Genomic DNA, 27396 nt, shown 5'->3' with positions numbered 1-27396 from the left:
TTTTAGGGGTGAGTGTGTATTTTTGTGTTTTTTTAAGAGTATATACGCATTTAGTGTGATTATATAGTATTGTCTAGTTTGTAAATTTTCTAGGCTTCTGTTTCTCTACTCTTCTTTTTAATGTTCCCAAATGATAATACATGGGAAAGAAAGAAAACTCTTATATGTTCATTTTGTTTTTCATTAATAATTTTGGTAAATCCCTGATGGAAAAGTAAAATATTGGTTGAAATTGGGTGTTTGAATTAGTTGAGGGTTTAAAACTTGTGACATTCACTTGTGAACTGGGGTTAACGTTAAGATGACTCATGCTGTTTAATTTTCTGATTCGAATAAAACACCATCTAAGGAGACATACCTTGTAGATGCCACTGTGTTCTTATACATGGTGTCATATCTTAATCTAGGTGTCACAAATACATAATGACGGGTTCAGTTTACAAATATATACCTCAAATACATAATGACGGGTTCGATGTAAATGGATTTGTTTACAAGTAGTTTAATTTTGGGTATAATAAAAATCTGATATAATATCTGGAGATTTTATGTTTCTCTTGCCATGCATAATTTTGAATAGGCTACATGATATTCTTTATAGATTTGTTTTTATTTACGTCTGAGTCTAGACATTTCTTTTTTGTAAGTGTGACACTTGAGCTAGAACCCAAGAGCCGGTATTCCAGGTTTGTTATGTGAGGCTTACAGGTTACATCCACTCAAGTCATCCTTATCCCAGCGTCCTTTGATTCCTTTTAAAGCCTCATTCTATAAAAGTGAAAGAGCTCACAGTGGTGGAACACCCTTGTTGCCTCTCCTCTCCCTAAAACTGCACACACACACACACAGACACACACACACACACACCCCAAACTCTAGTTGTAGGGATGCTATTCAAACCTATACTCAAATACTCATCCACCTGGTGCTTTCATGCCTGCCGTTCCCGGATTTGTGGTGCCTGATGTGACAAGGTAACATGATGACTATGCCCCACAACATTGTAATTTCTTCCTAAGACATTGTTTATGAACAGATAATTCATGTTGATAATTTGTGGCTTCATTGAATTCCTGAGCATTTTTTTTTAACCAAATAGTCTTTCCACAGTAAAGGCAGATGTGGACTATTTGGTAACCCCAAGGGAGTTTAAGATAACAATCGAGAGTCAACAGTGGCAGATTAAGAGAATCGGTATTCCTTGTTCTTACAGACTTGTGGGTGAGTGTTCTATTTTGTGTGCCAAACTGAAGATTCCAGCACATAGGGATGTATTTAATAGTTAATGGAGGAAACAGAAAGGCCTGAGATTTTTTTTTTTTTTTTTTTAAGAGACAAGGTCCTGCGGTGTTGCCCACGCTGGACAAACTCTTAGGCTCAAACAGTCCTCCTCCCTCAGCCTTCCAAGTAGCTGGCACTACAGGCGAGCTCCTGATTTTTTAAAAATCAGAACTAATTATTTTGAATGATCTACTACTGGTTCTCTAGCACCATCTGTTATTTTGCATCTTAACACAGTTCCTGTATTGTAAGATGAATGAATCTTGATAAAAATGAATGGTTTATCTTCTTCAAAATGTACCAGCCAAAGATTCAGAACTATTTAAATACTATATACAGTTCATCATCTGGTAGATAAAGAAGTAGCTCAAAAAAAAAAAAAAAAAAAAATCCTAGCACTTGGGGAAGCTGAGGAGGGCAGATTGCTTGAGCCTGGCAGTTCAAGACCAGCCCGGGGAACATGGCAAAACCCCATCTCTACAATAAAAAAACAATAAAACTATGGTGTACGCTGCTCCAGGATGATTGAACAGCTTACTTCTGTTGCAGTAGGAACATCATGGATTGCCTTAACTCGATTGACCAAACATTACACCGAAGTTCTGATTTTACGTTTTTCCTTTCCCTTCTGATATGTGATGAAACAAAAATAGTGTGAGCCCTTAACTCTTTCTCAAAGATCACTTCCTCTTGACATCATAAATAGGGCAAGATTAAAGGGATAGCACCCTAGGTGCCCTGAGAAGCAGGCCCTTTGGTCTTGAGCACTGAGGGACTTAAGAGGCAGTAGAAGTGCTAAACTGAAGAATGCCTTTAAAAAAATGAGATATGATTCACATACCATAGAATTCACCACCTTTAAGTGTACAATTCAGTGGTTTTAGTGTATTCAAAGACTCTGTGACTGTCACTACTATGTAATTTCAGAATATTTTCATCACCCTAAAAAGAAACCCTGTGCCCACTAGCAGTCACTCCCCATTCCTTCCCTCCCTGCAGCCCTTGGCAACCACCAGTCTGCTTTCTGTCTCTATGGATTCGCCTAGTCTGGGCATTTCATATAAATGGAATCATGTAGTATGTGGCCTTTTGTGTCTGCTTGCTTTCACTCATTGTGTTTTCAAGGTTAATTTGCATTGTATAACGTATCAATGCTCCATTCCTTTTTTTGGCTGAATAATATTCCATGGTGTGAATATAGCACATTTGGTTCATCCTTTCACTAGTCCATGGGCAAGCTGGATCGTCTGACATTTAAAGGATGCCTTTTGAGTGACCGTTGAGCATCTTCAATGACATTGTCGGTGACTGTTGATAAGTGAGAGTGAAATAAAATGTTGCAGTTCCTAACCTCTTTCTAGTATGGCCTCCTGCCACGGCGTACCCACCGCCGCCAAGGAGTGACGGGACACAGGCACCAGGAAGGTGCGTTCCTTTTGTGCACTATTCCTGTTCTGTGTGTTGTATGTTCCTCTTTCTTCCACCTTATTACTAGGCTTTGCGTTTCCAGCAGGGTTTGCAGAGTCAGTGGGAAGGGCACTTGGAGGTATTTGGATTAGATAATCGAGCTTGTCAGGGGTGACTAGTCTGTTAGAGGCAAAAGGAGTCCATTCTCAGATTTAATTAGGTTGGATCCTTTTACAAGGGATCTCAGCTCACTGCAACCTCTGCCTCACGGGTTTAAGTGATCCTCCCACCTCAGCCTCCCAAGTAGCTGGGACAACAGGCACACGCCACCACACCTGATTAGTTTTTGCCATGTTGGCCAGGCTGGTCTTGAACTCCTGGCTTCAAGTGATCCGCCTGTCTCAGTCTCCCAAAGTGCTGTAATAACAGGTGTGAGCCACCGTGCCTGACTGGAACTGTTTTCTTAATTCATAGACTGAGCTATTCTGTTGTTTTTCTGGTACAATTGTAGTACTCTGCTATCTGACTTTGTTGGTGTTTTATGTTACTAGCTTCAGATTGCTCTCAGTACGATTTTGGGATAGGCTGCCTGAGGCAGGTAATGTGTTTTATTTAGACTAAGCAGTTGATGTACCTATCCACTTTTATTTTTTACGTATTTGAGAGATGCATATTTTCTAAAGGAAATAAAGTCCTTCAACTCTGTTAGGGCAGAATGCACTAAAAACAAACACAAAAAAACCTTGAAGGTGATGTTTGTAGTCCTGGAATAGTTTGGTTATTTTCTGAATCAGCATGAAGTGCTTTCACAGTAGAACTAGAAATGCATCTTTCAAATATACTAACTTAGTGGTTTTAACCTTGACTGTATGTTAGAACCACGGAGACCTTTTAAAAAAGTAAGTTGTGTATCCCACTAGCTTTTGTAGCTTTTCCTTCTTCTTTTCTGGATGCAGGGTGTTGAAGTGAAGATGTGGTGGTTATACTTGTGTGATATTTTGAATTTTCCATTGTTTTCTGGTAGGAGCAGTGACCGACTCTGCTAACAGCACAAGAGCCAAAAATGTGAATGCCATCCTGGTTCAGGATATTAAAGGGCAGCTGGATAGGTTTCCCACGGTTGGTGGGGGTGGTGAGGGATGCCACAGTCAAGGAAGGCAAACCAGAGCTCAGAATGAAGGTGCATCTATTAGTGAAACTCACAAGTGCCATTATACTAGAGAAAAGACTGAGTGTTCCATTGTTTTGAAGATAAAGTGGGGTCAAAGCAAACATTACAATAGAAATTAAAGGTCTGTCCTTTCAGAACCTCTTATAAAGGCGCGGGTGGCTTGTGGCCCAGGAAAGCATCCGGTGCTGCCTGCATTGTATAATCCTGCAGTGCATTGTAAGCTGTGTGCTAATGAAAATGGTTTGCTCTTCCACAAGTAGGTGCCTCGGCTTCACCCCTAGGAATTTTTATCTAATTGGTCTGGAGGGGAATCCGGGCATCAGGATTTTTTAAAAGCTCCCCGGGTGATTGTAACATGCAACTAGTATTGAGATTCTCTTGTAAATGGAGTATTCTTCCATCTGCTTCCCATCTGAAGTGTTGACTAGACATCCTGTTGTATAATTCATTGCCCTCTAATTATCTGAAAACTGGTTGTACTGTGTGAGATACATGGAAACTGTTGAGGAGAATATGGACTGAAGGGGACGCCTCATTTTTTACCACGTTTATTGCAATAAACAAAGGGTGTTTTCTCACTGACCTTCCTGAGACACATTTTTAACCTAAGGTTTCTCAGTCTTGGTAAAATTGACATTTGGGGCTAGATAATTCTTTATTGTGGGAGGTGGTTCTGTTTATTGTAGAATTTTCAGCAGTGTGCCTTGCCCCTGCCCACTGAATGCCAGCGGTATTCTGCTGTACCCCTACAGCTGCGACAAACAAAAATGCTTCCAGACATTGCCAAGTATCTTAGGGGGAAAAGCTGCTCCTGGTTGAGAGCCACTGGCTTCAACCCATGAATAGATTGGAGGTACTTAAATTACTTAGAATCCAATTCAGCTGAAGGTTACCAAAAACCTCCCAAATAATGATGGCATCCAAAGTATACCAGCTTTTTCCCCAGATTGATTGAGGTACATGTGACCAATAAAAATTCTGTATATTTAAGGTGTACAGCATCATTTATTTATTTAGAGACAGGTTCTCGCTCTGTTACCTAGGCTGGAGTGCAGTGGTGCAATCACAGCTCACAGCAGCCTTGACCTTCTGGGCTCAAGGGATCCTCCCTCCTGCCTCAGCCTCCCAAAGTGCTGGGATTACAGGGGTGAGCCACCATGCCTGGCTGATATTTGATGTATGTACACATTGTGGAGTAGTTACCACAATCAAGCTAATTAACATATCAATTACCTCACATGGTTACCTTTTTGTATGTGTGGTGAGAACACCTAGGATCAACTCTTAGCAGATTTCAAGTATATCATACGGTATTACCAACTATAGTCACCACGCTATGTGTTAGCTCTCCAGGAGTTACTCACCTTTGTACCCTTTAACCAGCATCTTCCAGTCTCCCTGCCACCTTCAGCCCCTGGTAACCACCATTCTACTCTCTGCTTTTAGGAGCTGGACTGTTTCAGATTCTACATGTATGTGAGACGATGCAGTATTTGGCTTATTTTATTTAGCGCAATGTCCTCCAGGTTCACCCACATTGTTGCCAATGGCAGGGTTTGCCCAGGACTTGTGGTATGGGGGCTCCTTCCTTCTCAAGGACCCAGTCTCCTTCCAGCTCACTGCCCTGCCATCCAGAGAGTATTGTCCAGAGTTTTCATGGTCCAGGGTGGATTCTAGAATTTCACCCATCATATCCTAATTCCAGCAAGCAGGATGAAGGCAAGGAAAAAAGATGACAGAGGTTATACACTGGCTGTCTTTTTTTTGGGGACAGAGTCTCGCTCTGTCACACAGGCTGGAATGCAGTGGCGCGATCTCAGCTAACTGCAACCTCCACCTCCCGGGTTCAAATGATTCTTCTGCCTCAGCCTCCCGAGGCTGGGACTACAGGCATGCCCCACCACGCCAGGCTAATTTTTGTATTTTGGTAGAGACAGGATTTCACCATATTGGCCAGGCTAGTCTTAAATATGGCTGTTGTTTATTATCTATGGGATCCTGGGAAAGGGAGGGAGGCCACTGTGCCGGGATAATTTTTGTATTTTCTGTGGAGATGAGGTGTCATTATGTTGCCCAGGCTGGGTCTCAAACTTCTGGCCTCAAACTATCCACCAACCTTGGCCTCCCAAAGTGTTGGAATTACAGATGTGAGCTACCACGCCAGGCTGCAATTTTTTTTAAATAGAGAAAAGCTGATAATAACCAAAATGCCTAACAAAAAAGGTTTGGTTAAAAAGATTTTTGGTGTATCTATACAATGGAATACCATATATTGGTCATGGTGTAGCATTAGAATATTTAATTGTGCTGGAAAACATTAATTATAAATTAATGAAAAGGCTCTAAGGCAATATGTATAGCATAAACCTAGTTTTATAAAACAAAAAAATTATGTTTGCACAGAAAAAGGTTATAAAGATAGTTCAAATGTTAATAGTGGTTAACTTTGAATGTTGTGCTTTGTATATTTGAGAAAATATACATATGCTACTATATATATACATATACATATGCTACTTCATCTTCAATGAACATATGCTACTTTAGAGAAAGTAAAAACTGGTGCAGACTGAGAAAGTCACATCTGCCCAGCCATTTATCAGACTGGTATAACAGATGCTAAAGCCACCTACAAAGTAAACAGGAAACAGTATTTCCCCTAAGTACCTGCCATGGCAGTAAAGTGTCCTGATGATCCCCTTCTTTGTGCTTTCGTATTCACTGAGAAACTTTGTTTTCAAAAATCTTCAGCTGCCACTTCCTGTTTGGAATTGTATCAGTAAGCATGACAGAATCTGCTCTTGCCTGCATGATCTAAGTCAGCCTGACACAAAGAAGCAGCTTCGATTTACGACCCAGAAGCAGAGCTGCAGTTACGGGGTTTCTGGACTCAGTATGTCTATCTGACAGCTTTCAGGAAGTGAGACCCTGGATCCCCCCAACGTTGACCCCTTTACACAGCCCTGCCTTGAGCCTATCAAAATGCTGCGTCATTTAAACTTCACCTTCACTCCACTGTTCCCTAGAATCCCATAGTAATGTTATGTTTTCCCTGGTTTGGAGAGGCCCCACAGGTTCCACTGCTACACTGTCTCTTGCTCTTCCTGGGGGTCAACTGACCTGAGTTTGCTGGACTAGAGTGATCCTGGTGGTCTCAGGTTGACTGGGCTAAAATGCTTCTGTAATCAGGAAAAAGTAAGGCTGCTTCAAATTTATACATATTTAACAAACATATACACGTACCATTTCCCCAGATAGTACATATCTAAAGACTCAGTAACTGCATTAAGGAAGAATAATAATGAACATTGATTGAACTCTCACCGCGGGGCAGGCTGTGTTTTAAGATTTTTAAGGGTATTATCTAATTTAAGGTGTATAACAACCCTTCGAGGAAAACTTACTGTTATTACTCTTTTTTATAAATGACAATGCTTTAGTTTTAGAAAGCTTAAATCATTTTCCCAGGATGACATAGTGTGTGTTAGAAACAGGATTTGAACACAGGCCATCCAGTGTGAGAGCTCACATTCTTCACTACTCTGATACACTTTCTCACTTATCCAGCAGTCAGTCCCTTTTCGTAGTGCCATGGATAGGAAAAAACTTCAGCTTAACTGACTAAAAGCATCATGGCTTTATTTATTCACACATTCTTTAACTGAAGTCCCTCTAACAAAAACATTCCTAGCCTGTGGCAACTCTGAAAACATTATTATAAAATTCTTTAGGCCGGGTGTGGTGGTTCACGCCTGAAATCCCAGCACTTTGGGAGGTGAAGGCGGGTAGATCACTTGAGGCCAGGAGTTCAAGACCAGCCTGGACAACATGGTGAAACCCCATCTCTACAAAAAATACAAAAATTAGCTGGGCGTGGTCGCGCACACCTGTAATCCCAGCATTCCAGAGGCTGAGACACGAGAATCGCTTGAACCTGGGAGGTGGAAGTTGCAGTGAGTCGAGATTGCACCACTGCACTCCAGTTTGGGCAACAGAGCGAGACTCTGTCTCTAAATAAAAATAAAAATTCTTTGGTTTTTCATAGACACTTGTAATATGTATGGTATTCTACTCCATAATCTTACTGATTTTTATAAAACATTGTTTTAAACCATTTATCACATTGCATACCTGAGACTAAGGTTTGGCCAGCCTTTGACTCTCCCATGAAATTATAGCATGTGCATGTCCGGACAGGCTGGAGGGCAGTGGCGCAATCTCAGCTCACTGCAACCTCCACCTCCCAGGTTCAAGTGATTCTCCTGCCTCAGCCTCCCGAGTAGCTGGGACTGCAGGCGCCGGCCACCATGCCCGGCTAATTTTTTTTTTTTTTTTTTGTATTTTAGTAAAAACAGAGTTTTACCATGTTGGCCACGCTGGTCTTGAACTCCTGACCTCAAGTGATCTACCTGCCTCGGCCTCCCAAAGTGCTGGGATTACAGGCATGAGCCACCCCGCCCAGCCTTGAATCTGTGAATATCTAAGGTGATCACTTTGAATTGCTGTGTAGCATTTCAGTGAGTTTGAGATTGTTGGGAAGCGTTCAGAAACACAAATTTGCTCTTTTTATTTAGCCAGTTGTAAAATACCAAAGAGAGATGACGTGGCCGCTCTGGGGAGCAGATGGCAGTTATCTTTGTGTGGCTTTTCCTTATCACTGGGACAAAGGATACTGTAGGTAGGATCTTGCCAGAGTTGGAAAACAGCTGAATTCTTGTTATGCCCCTCCTCCCTAATACTTGACTTTACATTGTTTTGCAAAATATATACCAACAATCTGTGCACTTTTGATCAAGGGAAAGTATACAAATATCAACCCTCCTGATTCTTGAACCGAACTCAACACTTGCAAAGTCGTATCCTCCTCTGGAGAAAGAAAGCCAAGTGAGTGCTAGGTAACTCTGGAAGCCCGTGTCCTCAATGATAGCCAGCATTTGGATATGTTTGGATGTATATATTGTATAGTTTTGTTGAGAAAAAAACAAGAATGAAAAAGTCAATTATTTCCTCTTGATATCCAGTAACAGTGAATTAAACAAATTCAATAATCATCTTCAGATACCCAGTGTGTGCAAAGTGCTGTGTGCAGAAGGTCTGGTGAGTACTAAGATGAACTGGTTACACTCCTTGGATTCCACCCCCTGCCATCAAGTGTTTGCAATCCAGCACAAGAGACCCATGTGACTATAAGTAGCTAAGTAGGAAGCAAGATCCTAAGACTGGAAGTGGAGTGTAAAGCACCAAGGAAGTGGGTAGGAGCAAATATTTTATTCTACAGCAGGGAAATCTTAAGAAAGCTTCAGAGAGGAATGGCCATGAATGGAGTGTTGAATAAGAGTTAATAGGATTTCAGCAGATAAGGGGAAGTGATGGTGTGCAGGAAGAAACAGGAGTACTGTTAAGAAGAAGGAGAAATATTAATGAGAAGGGAGTCAGGAAAGACCTGGAGTGTGTTCATGGTATCACATTTGGTTTGGTTTGGCGGAAACAGTATGCAGGAGGGATATAGAAGGCAGTAAAGCTGGAAAGATGATCTGGCATTGGCCATACTTATGTACTTAGAATAACCCTAGAGAAGATAAGTATTAACCTCTATTGAATTTTAGAGTAGCAGGAAAATGGTTAGGAGCATGAGCTTTAGAAGCCAGGCAGCCCTGGATTGTCATTCCATCTCTAGGACTGAAAAGCAATGGGACCTTGTATAGATCTCATATGAGATCTCATAGATCTCATAGAATTCTAATTTCCTTCTCTGTAATGTGGATGTAACTATAGCACCTTATTATGAGGGTTAAGTGAGATAATGTAAATTAAAATATCGAAACAGGTACCCAGTACAATCTATGAATGCTAGCTGGTATTACATTATAATTTTGTGGTTTCCTTAAAACAAATCTTTAACTCTTTACTCAGATGGTGTGTATTTTCTTTGGTATCCTTGATGACTCATTTGTTCCAAAGCATGAATCACTAAGAATATCAAAAGAATAAATTGTTCAAAATATTATTTGTACCTGTTAAGTGTTAGAAATGTTGACTCTTGTTAATTTAGCTCATTAATATCTATTGAGTGCCTACCATATGTTTAGTGCCAAGCTATATACTATAGGAGAATATAAGACAGAACTCCTGTGTTTAAGAGGCTCTTGATCTAGTTGGGGAGAAAAAAGTAGTATATCTTTATTATACATAAAACTATGGTTTTGTAGTTTTCAGCCTACATTCTTAGGCTCAAAAGTGTGTCAGCATTCTTTGAAGGCGTATTAGGCCTTGAAATGTCTGGGCACACCATTTTCTTTGTTCACAGCATTCCTTGTGGAAGTGTGACTCTTTAAAACAGCAATATGAAAGAGTAAATAGATACTACTGTAGAGCAGAAGTAATTCAGGATTTCAGAGAAGACAGATATTGGTGTGCATTATAGGGATGGGGAAGACTTGAGGGAAGAAGTAATATACGTAAGATCCAGGTAGGTGGATAAGTAGGAAGACTGCCTTCCAGCAGGAAACAAAGTGTAAGACTGTAGTTTTGAGAGGGCAATATAGAAACCAGCCAGGCTTAATTAGGTTCACATTCATAGAAAAAAAAACAAAGGAAGTTGTTGAATAATAGAGCTAGTGCCAAGTTGTGAAGGGAATGCAGGCAGGAATGTGGGGTTATTCATTTGGGGAGGTGCAGGGGGTATTGAACAAGGGAGAGATGAGGAGAGTGGTCCCGTAGGAGGGTGTGTTGACAGGTGCCCAGGATGGTTTGGATGGGAGAGAGGACTGAAGTCAGGGAGACAGACCATTTAGCCATTGCAGTGACCCACTTAGGAAAGAAGGCAGCCTGAAATGGTGGTAGCCGAAGGTAGAGTAAGCAAGGAGCTTGTTTAAAGGCATTCAAAGGACCATCCACAGGGCTTTGAAACTGGTGTTTATTGGTAGTGTAGATACCTAAGATGATTTTGAGAAGGATGATGGTACTAGTAGAGAAATGGAGAGGTAAGGAAACCTTACTATGGAAGAAAGAAGGTTAGTTCAGCTTGAGTAGGCTTAGGTACATGGGTAGATAGATAAAATAGCTAGAAAAAGTTAAAAATGACTTATAAGTCTACCATTTTAACACAACTGCCCTTCATTTCATCTCTATTTTGTCTCATACTTCTGGCTCATATATACACAAAGATACATATCTGCCATCATAAATGTATGTGCCATTTTGCATTTTAAAAATTAATCTGTCGTAAACATCTATTTTCCTGTAGTGTTTATTATTATAAGTATTACTGGCTGGATGCTTTCTGTTTAATCTGATATGTCCTGAAAGCAAGGACCATATTGGTGGTGTTCATTTCTGTCTGTGTAGAACATAAGAAAAGATTAAGAAGCGTTTGTTTAATGAAAGCATTATTGGCCGTACTCATTATTGACCATGAGTATTTTCATGTGTTTCTTTGTAGAACTTTCTACAACAAACATGTATATGATAGTTTGGGCTTTGGGTTTTTATGTTTGTTTTTTTCTTTTGTTAAACTGTTACCTTATGATAAATTCTTGAAATTGGAATTGCTGTGTGGAAGCACATTAAGTCTTCCTCAGAAAGCTCTCTATCTGTTGGAGTGGCATTTGGCCACAAGACAACTTGACATGCAACAACTTAAATGAGGCAGGTGTTTATTTTCCCCATGTCGCCACATGTCCTGAGATTGGTAGTTGGGGGCTGTTTTGATGGTTCATTATGTCATTGGAACCCTGAACTCCTCCTGTCTTCTTATTGCATCATCCTTAGCTTGTAGTTTTTGTTTTTGTGTTTTTGAGACGGGGTCTTGCTCTGTTGCCCAGGCTGGAGTACAGTAACACAATCATAGCTCACTGCAACCTCAACCACCCAGGCTCAAGTGATCCTCCTGCTTCAGGCTCCTGAGTAGCTGGTACTACAGGTGTGCACCACCACGCCCAGCTAATTTTTTTTTTTTATTTTTAGTAGAGACAAGATCTCCCTTTGTTTCCCAGGCTGGTCTCAAACTCCTGGGCTCAAGCAATCCTCCCACCTCAGCCTCCCTAAGTATTAGGATTATAGGCATGAGTCACTACACCTGGCCTTTTTCTGTTTTGGGGTTTGTTTTGTTTTTTGAAGAAACAGGGTCTTGCTCTGTCATCCAGGCTGGAGTGCAGTGACACAATCATAGCTCACTGTGACTTTGAACTCTTGGGTCCAATGGATCCTTCTGCCTCATCCTCCAGAATAGCTAGGACTACCGGCATGCATCACCACTCCCAGCCAACTTTTTAATTTTTTGTAGAGATGAGATCTCACTATACTGCGTAGGCTCTTGAACTCCTGGCCTCAAGCAATCCTCGTGCCTCAGCCTCCTAAAATGTTGGGATTGCAAGTGTGAGCCACTGTGCCCGGCCTAGCCTGTGGCTTTTACCCTCATGATTGTAAGGTACTGCTGTGCCTTTAGCCAATTGCATCCTTGTTTTACACAGAAAAATGAGGGAAAGATGAGGACTAAAGTTGGAAAGGGCTTTTCTGTGGAGGCTGCTTTTAGCCCACTTTCCTGGAATCCCTGCCCAGTGACTTTTGCCTATCTCCAAGGCTAGAATGATATCACCTGGCCATCTCTGACTGCTGGGGAGAAAGCCTTTTTAGCTAGGTGTGTCACTTTCCCTGATGAAAGTGTAGGTCACTTAGCAAGGAAGGAAGGGAGACTGGACGTTGGGCAGGCAGCCGGCAGCGTCTGCCATCATCTCTGGCTGGCATGCCAACACTGATCCTGACAGCCTGCTCTGAGGTCATGAGAGTCAAGCACTGATGTTTATATTACCCTAATGAAAAAATAAGATGCAAATTTGTGAGGAGTCCACGAGTAGCTATGACTAAGATAAATTTGTCTCTCCTCTGGGTTTTAGTTGAAAGCAAAAGAATATATGTAATTGTGTGCTTTAAAAGCCAGCCATATATAACATTAAATCTTAGAACACTGCACGGCTTGTGTTCAAAGTAAGAATTAATATTAAATAATTTTATTACCAGCAGATGAAATTAATTCATATAATTAAGGGCTAGGAAACACTCAGGATAAGCCAGTTTGATTAGGGCAATACTTAGTAATCATTAAAGGGCACTTAAGAATTTGGATTTGTAAAAGCATTGAATTTATGCTTAAAATAGCTACAACTGCAGGGTTGTACTCAGCACTTAAAATGTAGAATTTTATTTATTTTTCCTGACTTGGAGGTCTTCTTAGGCACACATATATATAGCTGGTGCTCTAATCTCATGCTTCTCAGCTCTCCGTGTGCCTTAGAATTGCCAGGGGAGCTTTAAAAATATTGATGCGAGTCCTGGTGCAGATATTTTGATTCTGTTGGGTTGGGGACCGTCTTCTAAATGAGAAGCAATGAGGCAGTGCACTCAGGTGGGGCAGTGGGGCTGCCTGGGAGAGGACAGTTTGGAGAACAATTGAAGACGGCACCATCCAGTAGAACTTTCTGCAGTGAAGAAAATGTTCTACTCGCACTGCCCAGCGTGGTCCACAAGTCACAGGTACTGTGGATCATTTGAAATGTGGCTAGTGTGAGGAACTAAACGTTTGTTAGTTTAATTGGATGGCCACATGTAGCTCGTGATCACCTTATTGGACAGCACAAATGTAAGAAGTGGAATCAGCTGGCTCTGCTCACCTAGGAGTATGGAGGAGAGGGAGGCTGAGCATAACCTCAGAGTTTCTACAGCAGTTATGCTTCTGGTATAGGGAACAGAGTGGGGGTGAGGAGGCTCGTGGTGATTACATGAGGGCCTCAGAAGTGACTAGCATGTGGTGTGGGGCCCGGCCTATTGCAGATGCTCAGTCCCTGTTGATTATTTTAATGAGCCGTGGGCAGGATTCAGCTCCCGTGTGATATTTGTTTAGTATAAAGACAGTCTAAAGTTATTTCTGAAAATAGTATTTTCTTCCTCTTAAATCTTTTTTCCTTTTCTCTGTTTAAAAATCAGGTATCAAATTGTAGTGGAAATAATCCAGGCGACTACAATCAGCAGTTTTCCCCAACTGAAGAGGCACAAAGGTAAGAGTGGGTTTATTTTCTTCAGGTCCGCATCTGAAAGGGCAGCCTGAGCCCCGGGCTTCTCCCTCCTGTCAGGTCTTTGGCAAATAGGAGCTTTTCTGGCTCACATTTAAATATTTCAATTTATTAGAACAATACTATTACAGTATTAGAGAAGTAAATATAATTTCATCCTAACAAAAACTTTTGTTTGTACTTCTATATTCCTGTATAAACTTTATTCAGCTGCAGTCATAATTTTTAGAAGGTTAGAATCATTCAGTATGTAATGTTTCTGTTCTGTTTTTAAATGAAACATGATTACATAATTCTTTTTCACATATTGAAATTTAATATTTCTATCTTGAAACATAATCTTGATGGTCATTTAAATGACTCCAATAAGTTGAGGTTTCATAATTTACTTAATCTTTTCCTTTATTTTCCTTTTTAAAGCATTTTTTAAAGGAATTATAAAATCTTTTTCCTTTATTTAAGCATCGGATTGCTAATAGTTTTTTCTGTCTTTCCACTCTTGTGTTGTAGTTTTGTTGGGGGGCGGGGAGGGTGGCATATATATATACACACACACACACACATACACACACACACACATACATATACACACATATATATGTATTGCTCTATCTTTTTCTTCCTGTTTGTTTCTCTTCCAGTGAAGTAAGATTCTTTCCTAGGCAGGATACCGAAGAATGATTAAGGTGTGAGGATGGCTCTCAACTCCCTTGTAGTTTGCCTGATGCTAGAATGTTCCCCCTTGCATATACAAAGGTAGAGAATGTGTAAAATCTAGAGTGCAGAGCAGGTCTTGCTTTGCAGCTGAGGGGCAGCAAACACGGCTTCCACCTGGAAGAACAGACATTCCACAAAAACCTCCAGGCCTGCTCCAGTCTCTGCCAAGGAGAGGAAGTAGAGTGCTAAAAGAACAGGGAAGAGTTGGGCCAAAGACATTAAAGCATGCTTTCAGGTTTCTCATCAGCACACAGAAGCAAAGGAAGCTTGGGCTGGGGACTTGGACCTGGACTCGCTCCCTGAGCCTGACAGAAGGTAGGAGCAAGTAGAAAGCAAATACAGGTATAGACTATGAAGAGGCACTGATTCCTCAGCTCAGCCTGTAAGGAAGCCTGTGCAAGTATGTCCATTCAGCAGTGTTTACTGAGCACCTACTGAGTGGTAATGATACGCTAGTAAACAAAGCCAAACCTCTGCATTCTGATTCCCCAAACTAGGCTGGGAGGAAGTTAGACAATCACCAGAAAATATGTGGTGATTTCAGACGGTCACAGGTTCCTTGGAGAAAAACAAAGCTGGGATGTGGGGAGCCCTGGTAGGGAGCGCTGGTTCTGCTGCAGGGGAGGCTAATTCTGCATTCAGTGAGTGAGTTGGGGAAGACCTCACTCAGATGGTGGGCTTTGAGCAGTGATTTGGAAGCCTTGGGGTATCTGGAGAAGGGCAGGTGCCAAATCCTGATGCAGAAACTTGCAGGGTTTATGGAAACTGATGGGGCTGAAGAAAGGGAGAGAAGCCAAACACGAGCTCAGAGAGGCGGCAGGGAACCCAGTCACAAGGGCCTGACTGGTACTGCGGGGACTTGGGATTTTACTCTGAATGAGGACGTCTTTAAATGGGCTTTTGAGCTAAGGAGACTTGATCTGATGAATTGCTACAAGAGCGTGGACTCTGTTCCTCTCCTTTTTATCATTGTTCTTGCAGAGAAGATGCTTCACTTCCAGATAGATGGGTAACTGTTTGAAAGAGAACACTGCAGAGGCATGCCCTCTTGCCACTGTAATCTTCTTTAGTGCCCCTCTTTGAGTTCAGTCAGCAAAATACCTTTCTTATTTTGTTATTCCGTTAGTTCGCTAGGGCTGCCATTAAAAAGTGCAAGCTGGGTGGTTTTAACAACAGAAATTAATTTTCTCACAGTTTTGGAGGCTGGAATCCCAAGACCAAGGTGTCAGCAAGGTAGTTCCTTCTGAGAGCAGTGAGGAAGGACCTGCTCCAGGCCTCCCCCTGTCTGCAGATGGCCATCTTCTCCCTGTGTCTTCACATTGTCCTTTTGTACCTGTCTTTCCTTCATGTCTACATTTTCTGTTCTTACAAGGATACCAGTCATATTGCATTGGGGCCCACCTAATGACTGCATTTTAACTTGATTGACTTGGCAGACTCTGTCTCCAAATAAGGTCACATCCTAAGGTACTTGACGTTAGTACTTCAGCATCTGAATTTATTTTGGGAGTGCGGGAAGGACACGATTCAGCCCGTAACAGTTATGTTATAGACATTCTCAGTGATGCTTGATTCTTTCGTGTCTGTGTTTTCCGTTTAAGCTGTCCTTGCAACTCTTTTGGGTATCCCGGCTTCCTTCTGTGATTTAAGCACTGAAGAAAAGACAAACAAACTGAGCACTCTTGGGGCCTTGGAGCCATTTTGCCTGGGACAGAAAACATTGAATACTGGTTTCATTGCTTCTCTGAGGTTACTGGTTAGCAGTGATTGTCACCTCCGGCCTCTGTGTCCGCATAGTATAATGCTGCAGTGACTTTAATCTTCCTGCTTTTTGCACAGTTAAACTGCTTAGATAAACTCTTACTTGCTTTGTGCTTAATACAAAATTTTAGCATGAGAATGTGTGTACATGTTTATATATAAGGACAAGGTAACTGGCAAGAATTTAGTCTTAATATGGTATATTCTGGTTGAATTTTAATTATAACTGAAGCGTTTGGTTTATTGTAAGTATTAGTTTCTCTCTGCCCAAAATGATCAAAAAGGTCAGAATCTAGTTTAAAGAGAATGTATTCAAGTTCAGAAGTTGAGGACTACAGACAGGGACACACTGCCAGGTTGCCTTGAGTGCTGCATAGAACAAAAGAGAGGCTCACGTTTTTAAAGAGAAAACACAAATCAGGAAAGGGGGCAATTACAAATGTTGTCAGGAATTCTCATGGGTTTACAGAAACAACATTGGTTAGTGCTTGGCTGTACATAGTTAAACTGTAATGTGTATGACATTTTATGACTGCCTGGCGTTAGTCGAGAGCCTGAATAGAAGTGGCTTCAAGAAGTAATTATTTAGCTCATGGAGAAGTGTGACATGACCTCTGTTACATTCTAAATGCCTTTCTGGCCCTGGTCATTTAAAGGAGCTCACATTCCTTAGAAAAAACATTTTTCTTTTGGGGAGAAGAGGGTTAATTATGGCGAAATAAACCTTACAAAATTGATCATTTTTAAGTGTACAGTTCTGTGGCATTAATTACTTCCATACCTCAAGCCTGTAATCCCAGCACTTTGGGAGGCCGAGACGGGCGGATCACAAGGTCAGGAGATCGAGACCATCCTGGCTGACACGGTGAAACCCCGTCTCTACTAAAAAAATACAAAAAACTAGCCGGGCGAGGTGGCGGGCGCCTGTAATCCCAGCTACTCGGGAGGCTGAGGCAGGAGAATGGCGTGAACCCGGGAGGCGGAGCTTGCAGTGAGCTGAGATCCGGCCACTGCACTCCAGCCTGGGTGACAGAGCGAGACTCCGTCTCAAAAAAAAAAAAAAAAATTACTTCCATACTGTTCTGTAGCCATCATTACCACCCATCTCCAGAACTTTTCATCTTCCCAAACTGAAACTTCATACCCGTTAAACAATAACTCCGCCTTCCCCGCTCCCCTCAGCCCATGGCAACCACCATTCTACTTTCTGTTTCTCTGAATTTGACAAGTCTATGTACCTCGTGTAAGTAGAATCATACAATATTTAAAAGGTTCTTCTGTCTCAATTCCTAGAGCTGCCATGGCAAAGTACCACAAACTGTCTGGCACAAACAACAAAAATGTATTCTCTCACCGTTTTGGAGGCAAGAAGTCTAAAACCAAGGCTGTGGCAGGGCCACGCTGCTTCTGAGCGCGCCGCGGGAGTCTTCCATGTCTGTGTGTTAGCTTTCCATGTTGCTGGCAATCCTTGGTGTTCCCCGGCCTGGAGGTGTATCACTGCAATCCCTGCCTCAGTCGTCACGTGATATTTTTCTCTGGTTTTGCGTCTCTCTTTTCTTAAAAGGGGTGCTAGTCATATTGGATCGGGGCCCACCCTGATTAAGCATGACTTTATCTTAACTTGATCACATCGGCAAAGACCCCATTTCCGAATAAGATCGCTTTAGTAGGTATGTTGGGGTTAGGATTTCAACATATCTTTTTGGGAGCACAATTCAACCCACTGCATTTTAACTGGCAAGTTCAAGTATAGCATTTAGTTCCCTTTTTTGTGTGTGAAAATGCTGGAAATATTTCTTTTTAGCAAGCTTTCTGACCACATTAAGAATTTCTGCCTTTTCTCCTTTTGGGTTAATTCTGGTATCAGTATTTAGCTTTTTCTACATTAGTCCCTTTTATGACTATAATAGGGTTCAAAGTTAGGAAAACACGCTTTGGCAAAAAGTAGACTAGCTAGAACTGTGTAGGTAATTCCAGCCACTGTGTGCCTCCGTGTCCAGAACAAGACAGGTTCCATGGAGGAACTGTATAGGTAATTCCAGCCACCACGTGCCTTCGTGTCCAGAAAAAGACAGGTTCCATGGAGGAACTGTATAGGTAATTCCAGCCACCACGTGCCTTCGTGTCCAGAAAAAGACAGGTTCCATGGATGGAGTCAGTGCTCTGGCAAATGGTGCCGGTCTAGTAAGAAAGAAGGGAAGCACAGTGACGAGGGGAAAAAAGTAAATTGGACTTCTTTAAAAATGAAGAACTTGGCTGAGTGTAGTGACTCTTCTATAATCCCAGCACTTTGTGGGGACCAAGGAGGGAGGACTACTAGAGGACAGCAGTTTGTTTGTTTGTTTCAGACAGAGTTGCGCTCTTGTCACCCAGGCTGGAGTACAATGACGCAGTCTCGGCTCACTGCAATCTCCACCTCCCAGGTTCAAGCGATTCTCCTGCCTCAGCCTCCCAAGTAGCTGGGATTACAGGCACCCACCACCATGCCCGGCTAATTTTTTTGTATTTGTAGTAGAGGTGAGGTTTCACCATGCTGGCCAGGCTGGTTTTGAACTCCCGACCTCAGGTGATCCTCCTACCTCCACCTCCCAAAATGCTGGGATTACAGGCGTGAGCCACCGTGCCCGGACATGGACAGGAGTTTTGAGGCCAGCCTGGGCAACACAGCAAGACCTTGTCTCTACAAAAAAATTTTAAAAAATTATCCAGGCATGGTGGTGCACACCTGTAGGCCCACTTGCTGGGGAGGTTGAGCTGGGAGGATTGCTTGAGCCCAGGAGGTCAAGGCTACAATGAGCTGTGATCATCCCACTGTACTCCAGCCTGGGTGACACAGCCAGACCCCATCTCAAAAATAAGAAATAAATGAAAAACTTATGTTTGTCAAGGGACATTATCAAGAAAATGAAAGGACAACTCACAGAATGGAGGAAAAATATTTGCAAATCATGTATCTGATAAAGAGGTTGTATCTATAATATGTAAAGAACTCTTATAACTCAGTAATCAAAAGAGCGATAACCCAGTTGAAACTAACACAAGACACCACTTCATACCTTCTAGGGTAGCTAAAATGAAAGAGGTAAGAACTGTTGGTGAGGATATGGAGAAATTGGAAAGCTTTCACATTGCTGTTGGAAATGGAAAATAGAAGACAATTTGGCAGTTCCTCAAAACTTTAAACATAGAATTACCGTGTGACCTAGCATTTCTACTCCTAGGTGTATACCCAAGAGAAATGAATTTGAATCTCCACAAAAAACTGGAATGTTTATAGTAGCATAATTTATAATAGACAAAAATTGGAAACAACCAAGTCACCATCAATAATGGATAAACAAAATGTGGTATATCTAGACAATGGAGTATTATTCAACAATAAAAAGGAATAAACTTTGAAAACCTTATGCCAAGTGAAAGAAACCAGAAGCAATAGGGCACATATTGCATGATTTCATTTATATGAAATGTCCAGATAGGCACATCTATAGACAGAAAGCAGATCACTTTCCAGTGTATGTTGCTAAGATGTTTTGATGTAATATTTACATTATATTTTTATTTATTTATTTTTTGAGACAGAGTCTCACTCTGTAGCCCAGGCTGGAGTGCAGTGGCGCGATCTCGGCTCACTGCAAGCTCCACCTCCCGGGTTCATACTGTTCTCCTGTGTCAGCCTCCCCAGTAGCTGGGACTACAGGCGCCCGCCACTACGGCTGGCTAATTTTTTTTTTTTTTAATTTTTAGTAGAGACGGGGTTTTGTTGTGTTAGCCAGGATAGTCTCGATCTTCTGACCTCGTGATCCACCTGCCTTGGCCTCCCAAAGTGCTGGGATTACAGACATGAGCCACTGCGTCTGGCCCATATTCATAATTTTATAGTAATGAAAACATTTCAAAATAGTGCCATGAGGGATTGCAGCACTAACAGAGTTAGAAAAACAATGTAAAACACAATTGTTTATAAACAGAAAATGAAAAAATAGACAAATGATGAAGACTTTAAAAAATATCTTTGGAGTATTCCAACTAGGAGGCTGATGCACCAAGTAGGAATAAGGTATTGAAATCTAGGACCTGGATAATGCTAGTGAAAAGGAAGGGATTGATAAGGAAGATCATGAAGGACAACAGCATGCTTAGCGACTCGCGGAAGATGGAACAAAGGATCCAAGACAATGATAGTGCCAGTGCGATCTGCTGACTTTACAGAGGAGGGAACAGCGGTCAGTTAGTCTAAATCACTTTGATCAAAAGGAGTAAGCATCAAGCACGCATAAATGCAGCTCAAAACAGTTTGCTCAGCGAGGTCATCCCTTCTAGTCAATGTGTCCCATTCCTGCAGGTTGATGAGATCAAGTTTGGGGTATAAAAGAAAAAGCCTTAGCACAGGAATTTGGGGGCTTGGTTCAAGTTCACTTGTGCTGCTAGCTTCCTGATGGAATCTGCACAAGTCATTTTATTTCTCTAGGACTCAATGTTTTTCCTCTTTAGATTGAGTGCTCTAGATAATCATAAAGGGTTCTCAGTGAAGATATTGAAAGAGTCAGGGGTTACGTAGGGGTTTGGTCTCGGACATCCTGGATTTGGGGCAAGAGGGGCATAGGAAAGTCCTCATTTGGCATTTCTAAGCTGGGATTCATGCTGTGGAGAGAGAACAACCGTGAAGAGAAATATTTGGAAGTTACCATTATAGAGACAGTAGTTAATAGTCTTCTGTTTCTGCTCTTTCCAGGTCAAGTATCAGTAAAGCTGATGGTGCTGCATTATTAGAGCAGAACAGTGTATTAACAATCTGAAGTGACTTCCGCTAATTCATTACACCATCTGTTGTCTCCCCATTAAAATTCATATGTAGGTGCTTTCAATTTTAAATAAGTTATAATTTAAGTGCAGATACTTTTTCTAAGGAAAAATAAGAACAAATTTAGCATTCCTCCTTGTCGTTTTTCTTTTAACTCAGTATGAGTAACTTATTGGATGTTACGGGAAGTCAGTCTTGTATTTCTGTGATCTTTGGAGTTTTGATGTATGGCTGGCAAATAAAAGTCTAATTTATAGAATGCTTCTAGACAGCTGCATTAAAAATAGCTATGTCATTGTTTCTCAGATTGACCCTCCCTTTAATTTATTTCAATAAGAATGTGTTTCCGCCCCTCCCATAAGTCATTAAAGGTAAATTTTTAGCATTAAAAAATCTCCCCAAAATATAATTATTGAGTTGTTTTTGAAGATCTTTGCATTTTGGAGGTAGTGTGATCTAGTGAAAATCAGACAAAGAACCAGAGAAAAGTTAGTCGTAAGTAATTTTGTTTCCAATGTTCTTTCTCCTTATTGCTGCATTCTTTTTTACAAGTGGGAAACTGAGGAAGTTTAAAAGAAGAATGAACAGATGGACGATCCTAGGAATGTTTAGTATTCTACCTAGAGATGGGATCTCTATTTGTGAATGTAGTGTATATTAATACACACACAATATAAATATGGTTTTGTTCCACATAAAGATGTTTCTGGTGAGTCTTTTTTTTTTGGAGACAGGGTCTGGCTTTGTCACCACACTGAAGTGCATTGGTGCAATCACAGCTCACTGCAGCCTTGACCTCCCGGATTCAAGCGATCGCTTCCCGGGTAGCTGGGATGACAGGTGCACACCACCGCGTCCAGCTAGTTTTTGTATTTTTGTAGAGATGGGTTTCACCACATTGCTCAGGCTGGTCTCAAACTCGTGGGCTCAGTCGATCTGCCCACCTCAGCCTCTCAAAGTGCTGTAATTAATCTGAGCCACCACACCTGGCCTGACAAGTCTTTTTGAACTGTAATTGATATTGTGATGTAAGAGATGATATGCAATTGTGAAAATACTTTGAGGATTTAAAGAAAAAATGCCATGTAACAGATTGGTAGACATTACCTGATTGTGTACCCTCTGAAACCTTAAGGGATTAACCACTGTCTCACTCCATTCCTGCTGCTATAACAAAATACTACAAACTGGGTATTTGTTATAAAGAAGATAAATTTATTTCTTACTTATCTGGAGTTTGGGAATCCAGGATCAAGGCCGTGGCATTCAGTGGCTGGTGAGGGCTGCGTTCCACTTCCAAAATGGCACCTTCTTGTTGCATCTCCTGGAGGGGACAAATGCTTGCTGTGTCCTCGCATGATGGAGGGACATAAGGGCCTAGCTAGTTCTCTCAGCCGTTTTATAAGGCACCAATTTCATTTCATCCTGGCTTCATCTTCTCCTATAGGCCCCACCTGATAATTCTGTAGGGAGTGAGTTTCAACATGAATTTTCGAGGGAATGCAAACATTCAAACCACACCACCAGCTAACTCTGTAATGCCTTTTTTTCAGGATGACATAAGACAAACTGTAGAGCTCTTTACTTTGTATATTTAGGACAGTTCAAAATAAGGCTTTTGAGGCTTCAACACACTCCAGAAAATCCACCCAAAACTGTACGTTTTAGGTTCACAGTGGATTGGTTTGTCTTAGAGAGAGAAACATTACTCTCCTTAACAAGGAAGAACTTTTTATTTGATTTTTTTTCTTGATGGCCTTTTTCTTTTGGAATTTCAGTCTTTTAAAGAAATTAAGTATGATTTAAAAAATCTTTGGTGCCTCAGCTAGTTTAATTTTATACAATTCTGGGGAAAATAAATGAAATCATAGAACTAAAAAAAAGGTTTTTTTTTTTGAGACCAGCGAAGTCAGGTCTTTGTCCTATGGGCAACAGAATTACTTTAGGTGTAATTAGAGGGAAAGCTTTTTACAGAAAACTTAACAAGTACTAAACAGTTTGAAACAATTAGTCTCTGGAGTTTTAGTTTGCTCATAAAATTTTCTTTTCCCTGTCCTTATTTTATCATTCAAACCTGGCCACATGTTTTGACTGAGGCCTAAAATTTACCCACTGATTACATCAGCTGCCTGTTGGTCATAGAATTTGGGGAGCTTAGTGAGTCTAACTGGCTAATTTCAATGAACTTTTTTCAGTGTTCATCTTCTTTGACCTTTCTGCAGCATCTGATATTGTCGACTACTCAGTCTTCTTGAAATTCCACTTGCCTGGGCTAACGCTCCCTGTCTTCTTCTAGTTCTTTGTCGGTTTGTTTTTCTGCTTATTTTCTTTACTCCATTCAGCTTTTAAATGTTGGAGTTCTTCAGGGTTTTTTCCTCTTTTATACCTAATTATTTTATACCTGTGCTGCCTAATATAATTGCCGTGGGCTACATGTTACTATTTAAATTTAAATTAATTAAAAGTAAATATAAATTCGGTTCCCCAGTTACATCAACCACCTTTTAAGTACTCAGTAACCACGTGTGGCTACTATATTGGATAGTGAGTTATGAATATTTCCATCACTGCAGAGGTTATGTTGGGTAGCACTGCCCTGCTCTAATCCTTTCCCTTACTGTATGCTGAAGACTCCAAATTTCTGTCTGTAGAGATCCTGTACCTTTCTGCTTAACCTCTGTCTGTAGAGATCCTGTACCTTTCTGCTTAACCTCTGCCATCTCAACAGTTTTGTTTGGATATCTCAAAAGCGGCTGCAAATGAAAAGATCCACATAAAGCCTCACAGAGCTGGGCACCTTCTGCAGTTTCTTGCCTCAGTGAATGGCATCATCATCTGTCTTAGTCAGTTCAGGCTGCTGTCACATAATGCCACCGACTGGGTGGCTTAAACAACGTTTATTTCTTACAGGCTAGAGGCTGGGAGGTCCAAGATCAAGGTACTGGCAGATTTGGTGTCTGATGAGGGCCCTCTTGCTGGTTTGCAGATGGCCTCCTTGCTATATCCTCATATGGTAGGGTGGAGGGAGGAGAAGGAGAATTCTAGTCTCTTTCTCTTTGCATAAGGCCCCTAATTCCATCACAGGGCTTCTACCTTCATCATCTCATCTAAGTGTTTCAAAGTCCCTACCTCCTAATACTGTCTTATTGGAAGTTAACATTTCAGCAGATGAATTTTAGAGGAACACATTCAGTCCATAACACCATCTATTCATACAAGTCACAAACCTGAGTCCACCTTCTTGATTCCTTCTCCCTTGTATACTTGATCCGGTCCATTATTATGCAGATGGACCATCTACATATAGCTCAACTCTGTTCCCTTTCCGTGCATCACCATCCTCTACCACCAGTCACCCTCTTGAACTATTATGGTAACTTCTTTTTTTTTTTTTTTTTTGAGACTGAGTCTTACTCTGTCACCCAAGCTAGAGTGCAATGGTGCAATCTCGGCTCACTGCAACCTCCGCCTCCCGGGTTCAAGCATTTCTCCTGCCTCAGCCTCTTTAACTAGCTGAGATTATAGGCAGGTACTACCACACCTGGCTAATTTTTCTGTTTTTAGTGGAGATGAGGGTTCGCCATGTTGGCCAGGCTGGTCTCAAACTCCTAACCTCAGGTGACTCACCTGCCTCGGCCTCCCAAAGTTTTCGGATTACAAGTGTGAGTCACCACACCTGGCCTATAGTAACTTCTTAATTGGCCTCCTAGCATAATTTCTGTCTATGAAAAAGTAATATATTTTTCATACTGAAGTCATAGTGATTTTTTTTAAAAAAATACATAGTTTATCATGTCACCTTCATGTTTAAAACTCGTCATTGTCTTCCCATTTTCCTTATAATGAAGACTCCTTGACGTGATCTACAAGGTCTTGCTTCCTCTGGTCCCTGGCTCTATTTTCAGCTTTATCTCCTGCCCTTCCACCCTGTCTGTCTGCATTCCAGCCACATTAACTTTTCTATTTCCTGAACTCACCCTGATTCCTCGTACCTTGTATTTTTTGCACATTCTATTTCTTCTTCTTGAAGTGCTACCCTACTCTCGATATCATTCTGTCTAGATAACTCCTCCTTATTCATTACAGTTTATATCTAATGTCTCTTTCTTCATTGTTCACGGCCCCACCTCCCTGGATCCTGGATAAACAAGAGCTCTTGAGTTCTGTTAGGACCCCTTATGGCAGTAGAGAATGTACTCTGGAGGATATCTTATTAACCAGAAGTGGGTTTTCAGTTACTCAACCTTTTTTGGGTGCCATTGTGTATTAGGTACAGCAGTGCACTAAGATGATGGTCAACACACATACAAAACGACAATGCAGCTTGATAAATGCAATGAGAATTGCGTGTTCAGGATATAGCAGTGGCATAGATATGTGGAGTGGTCTGCCCTACCTGGAGCAGAGGTCAAGAAGGGCTTCTTTTTCAGAGGAACACTGAGTTGAGTCATAAAGGCGAGAGGCTCTCATTCCCTCTGGGCTTCTCAGGGGATATGGGTGGATGGCGGCACATGTACATAGAAAAAGAGAGGCATGAAGCAGCCTTGTGCATGTAGATATGTCAGGTGAGATCATGTGCTCGTGCTTGGTATGCAATGGAGAGATGAGATTAATAGACAAGGCCTAAACGGCCTCAGAGTTATCCTTGAAAGTCTGGGCGTAATCCTGTAGAGCAGTGGTTCTCAAGCTGTGGTGGCATCAGCCTCACTGGAGAGCTTGTTAAAACGCAGATTGCTAACCCCCAGCCCTACCAAAAGCTTCTGATTCTGTCCATCTCGAGTGCGCCCCAGAGTTTGCGTTACCGACTGGTTCCCTGATGATGCTTGTGCTGCCTGTGCGGGAATCACACTGAGAACCACTGCTGCAGATGATAACGAGCCGCTGACAGATTCATATTTGCCTTTCAGTACCCAGCTACCTAGCTTTATATTTAGAACTAGACAGAACAGCTAGAGTAGTTGAGAAATGGTCTTTTAAAATAAGCTGGCCAAGTGTAGGAATTCTAGTAGTTATGGGACATAAACCAAGTTTCCCCCACAGTTTGATGTGAATGAGCCCAGCACGTCTCCCTTTAAAGCTTTCTTCTCTGCTGTTCTGAATCCTGAAATGTTATCAAGCATATATAAGGTGATTCAAGAGTCATGTTCATTCAGCTTACTACAGCGAAGAACATGAGGTTGATTTGAGTGCACTGGACACTGCTGTGTGTAAATAGTACACACTGGGGAGTGAAACACTCAGGGCACAGATCAGGAGGGTGTGCCTTGTTACTCATTTTTAAAAATTGTACATCTTACCCAAGTGTAATTAAAGTTTTTAAAGCATGTAACTAAACAGTTTTACAATTTAATATATCAATTAGAACTGTAGAATATGTTGAATATGTATGTGTACATACACAAACACATAGACTCTGTTACTTGCTGATAAGAATCACAATGATTTCCATTAGGAATTTTTTTTTTTTTTTTTTTTTTTGAGACAGAGCCTCTGTCACCCAGGCTGGAGTGCAATGGCACGATCTCAGCTTGCTGCCACCTCTGCCTCCAGGGTTCCAGTGCTTCTCCTGCCTCATTCTTCCAAGTAGCTGGGATTACAGGCACCTGCCACCATGCCCAGCTAATTTTTTTTTTTTTTTGTAGTTTTAGTAGAGATGGGGTTTCACCCTGCTGGCCAAACTGGTCTCAAACTCCCGACCTCAAGTGATCCACCCACCTCAGCCTCCCAAAGTGCTGGGATTACAGGTGTGAGCCACTATGCCCAGCCAGGAATTCTTTTTTTAATGATATTATGTAGCTTCTTGGTCCATTTTAGAATTTAAAGGTTTCCCTGCCTGAAAGAAGAGAGCTAGCTAATCTATGGACTCTTGTGGACTTCTCAGGGTCTTTTCTAATGTTTTAATGTGATCTGATTTTCTAGCATTGCAGTGAAGTGATATAAACTATTCCACATTTATGAATGACCTAAACTCATAGAATATCCTGCTATGGTTTGAATATTTATGTCCCCCAAAATTCATTTGTTGAAACCTAATCACCAAGGTGATGGTATTACAAAGTGGGACTTTTGGGGGGTGATTAGATCATGAGGGTTTCACCTTCATGCATGGTATTAATGCCTGTGGTATTATGATTATTGTGATACACACACACACACACACACACACAGGTTTTCTTCCATGGTTCCTT

General features: G+C 41.4%; 1 protein-coding gene across 3 annotated transcripts in view; it reads left to right on the top strand.

Moving 5' to 3' along the window:
• SNX25 (sorting nexin 25) overlaps nucleotides 1-27396 on the top strand; it is a 150001-nt gene that overhangs the window by 62298 nt on the left and 60307 nt on the right. For 2 of the 3 annotated variants that reach the window (XM_050792586.1, XM_050792585.1), the window contains exon 6: nucleotides 13841-13911. In XM_050792586.1, coding sequence (XP_050648543.1) covers nucleotides 13841-13911 — 71 coding nt within the window. Of the gene's footprint in view, nucleotides 1-8655; nucleotides 8755-13840; nucleotides 13912-27396 lie in introns of all 3 variants that reach the window. The other variant, XM_050792587.1, reaches the window with a different exon arrangement.

The sequence above is a fragment of the Macaca thibetana genome, chromosome 5 (assembly GCF_024542745.1).
Source record: "Macaca thibetana thibetana isolate TM-01 chromosome 5, ASM2454274v1, whole genome shotgun sequence".
NCBI lineage: Eukaryota > Metazoa > Chordata > Mammalia > Primates > Cercopithecidae > Macaca > Macaca thibetana.
The sequence above is the reverse complement of the archived record's forward strand: the minus strand, read 5'-3'. Positions and strand labels throughout refer to the sequence as shown.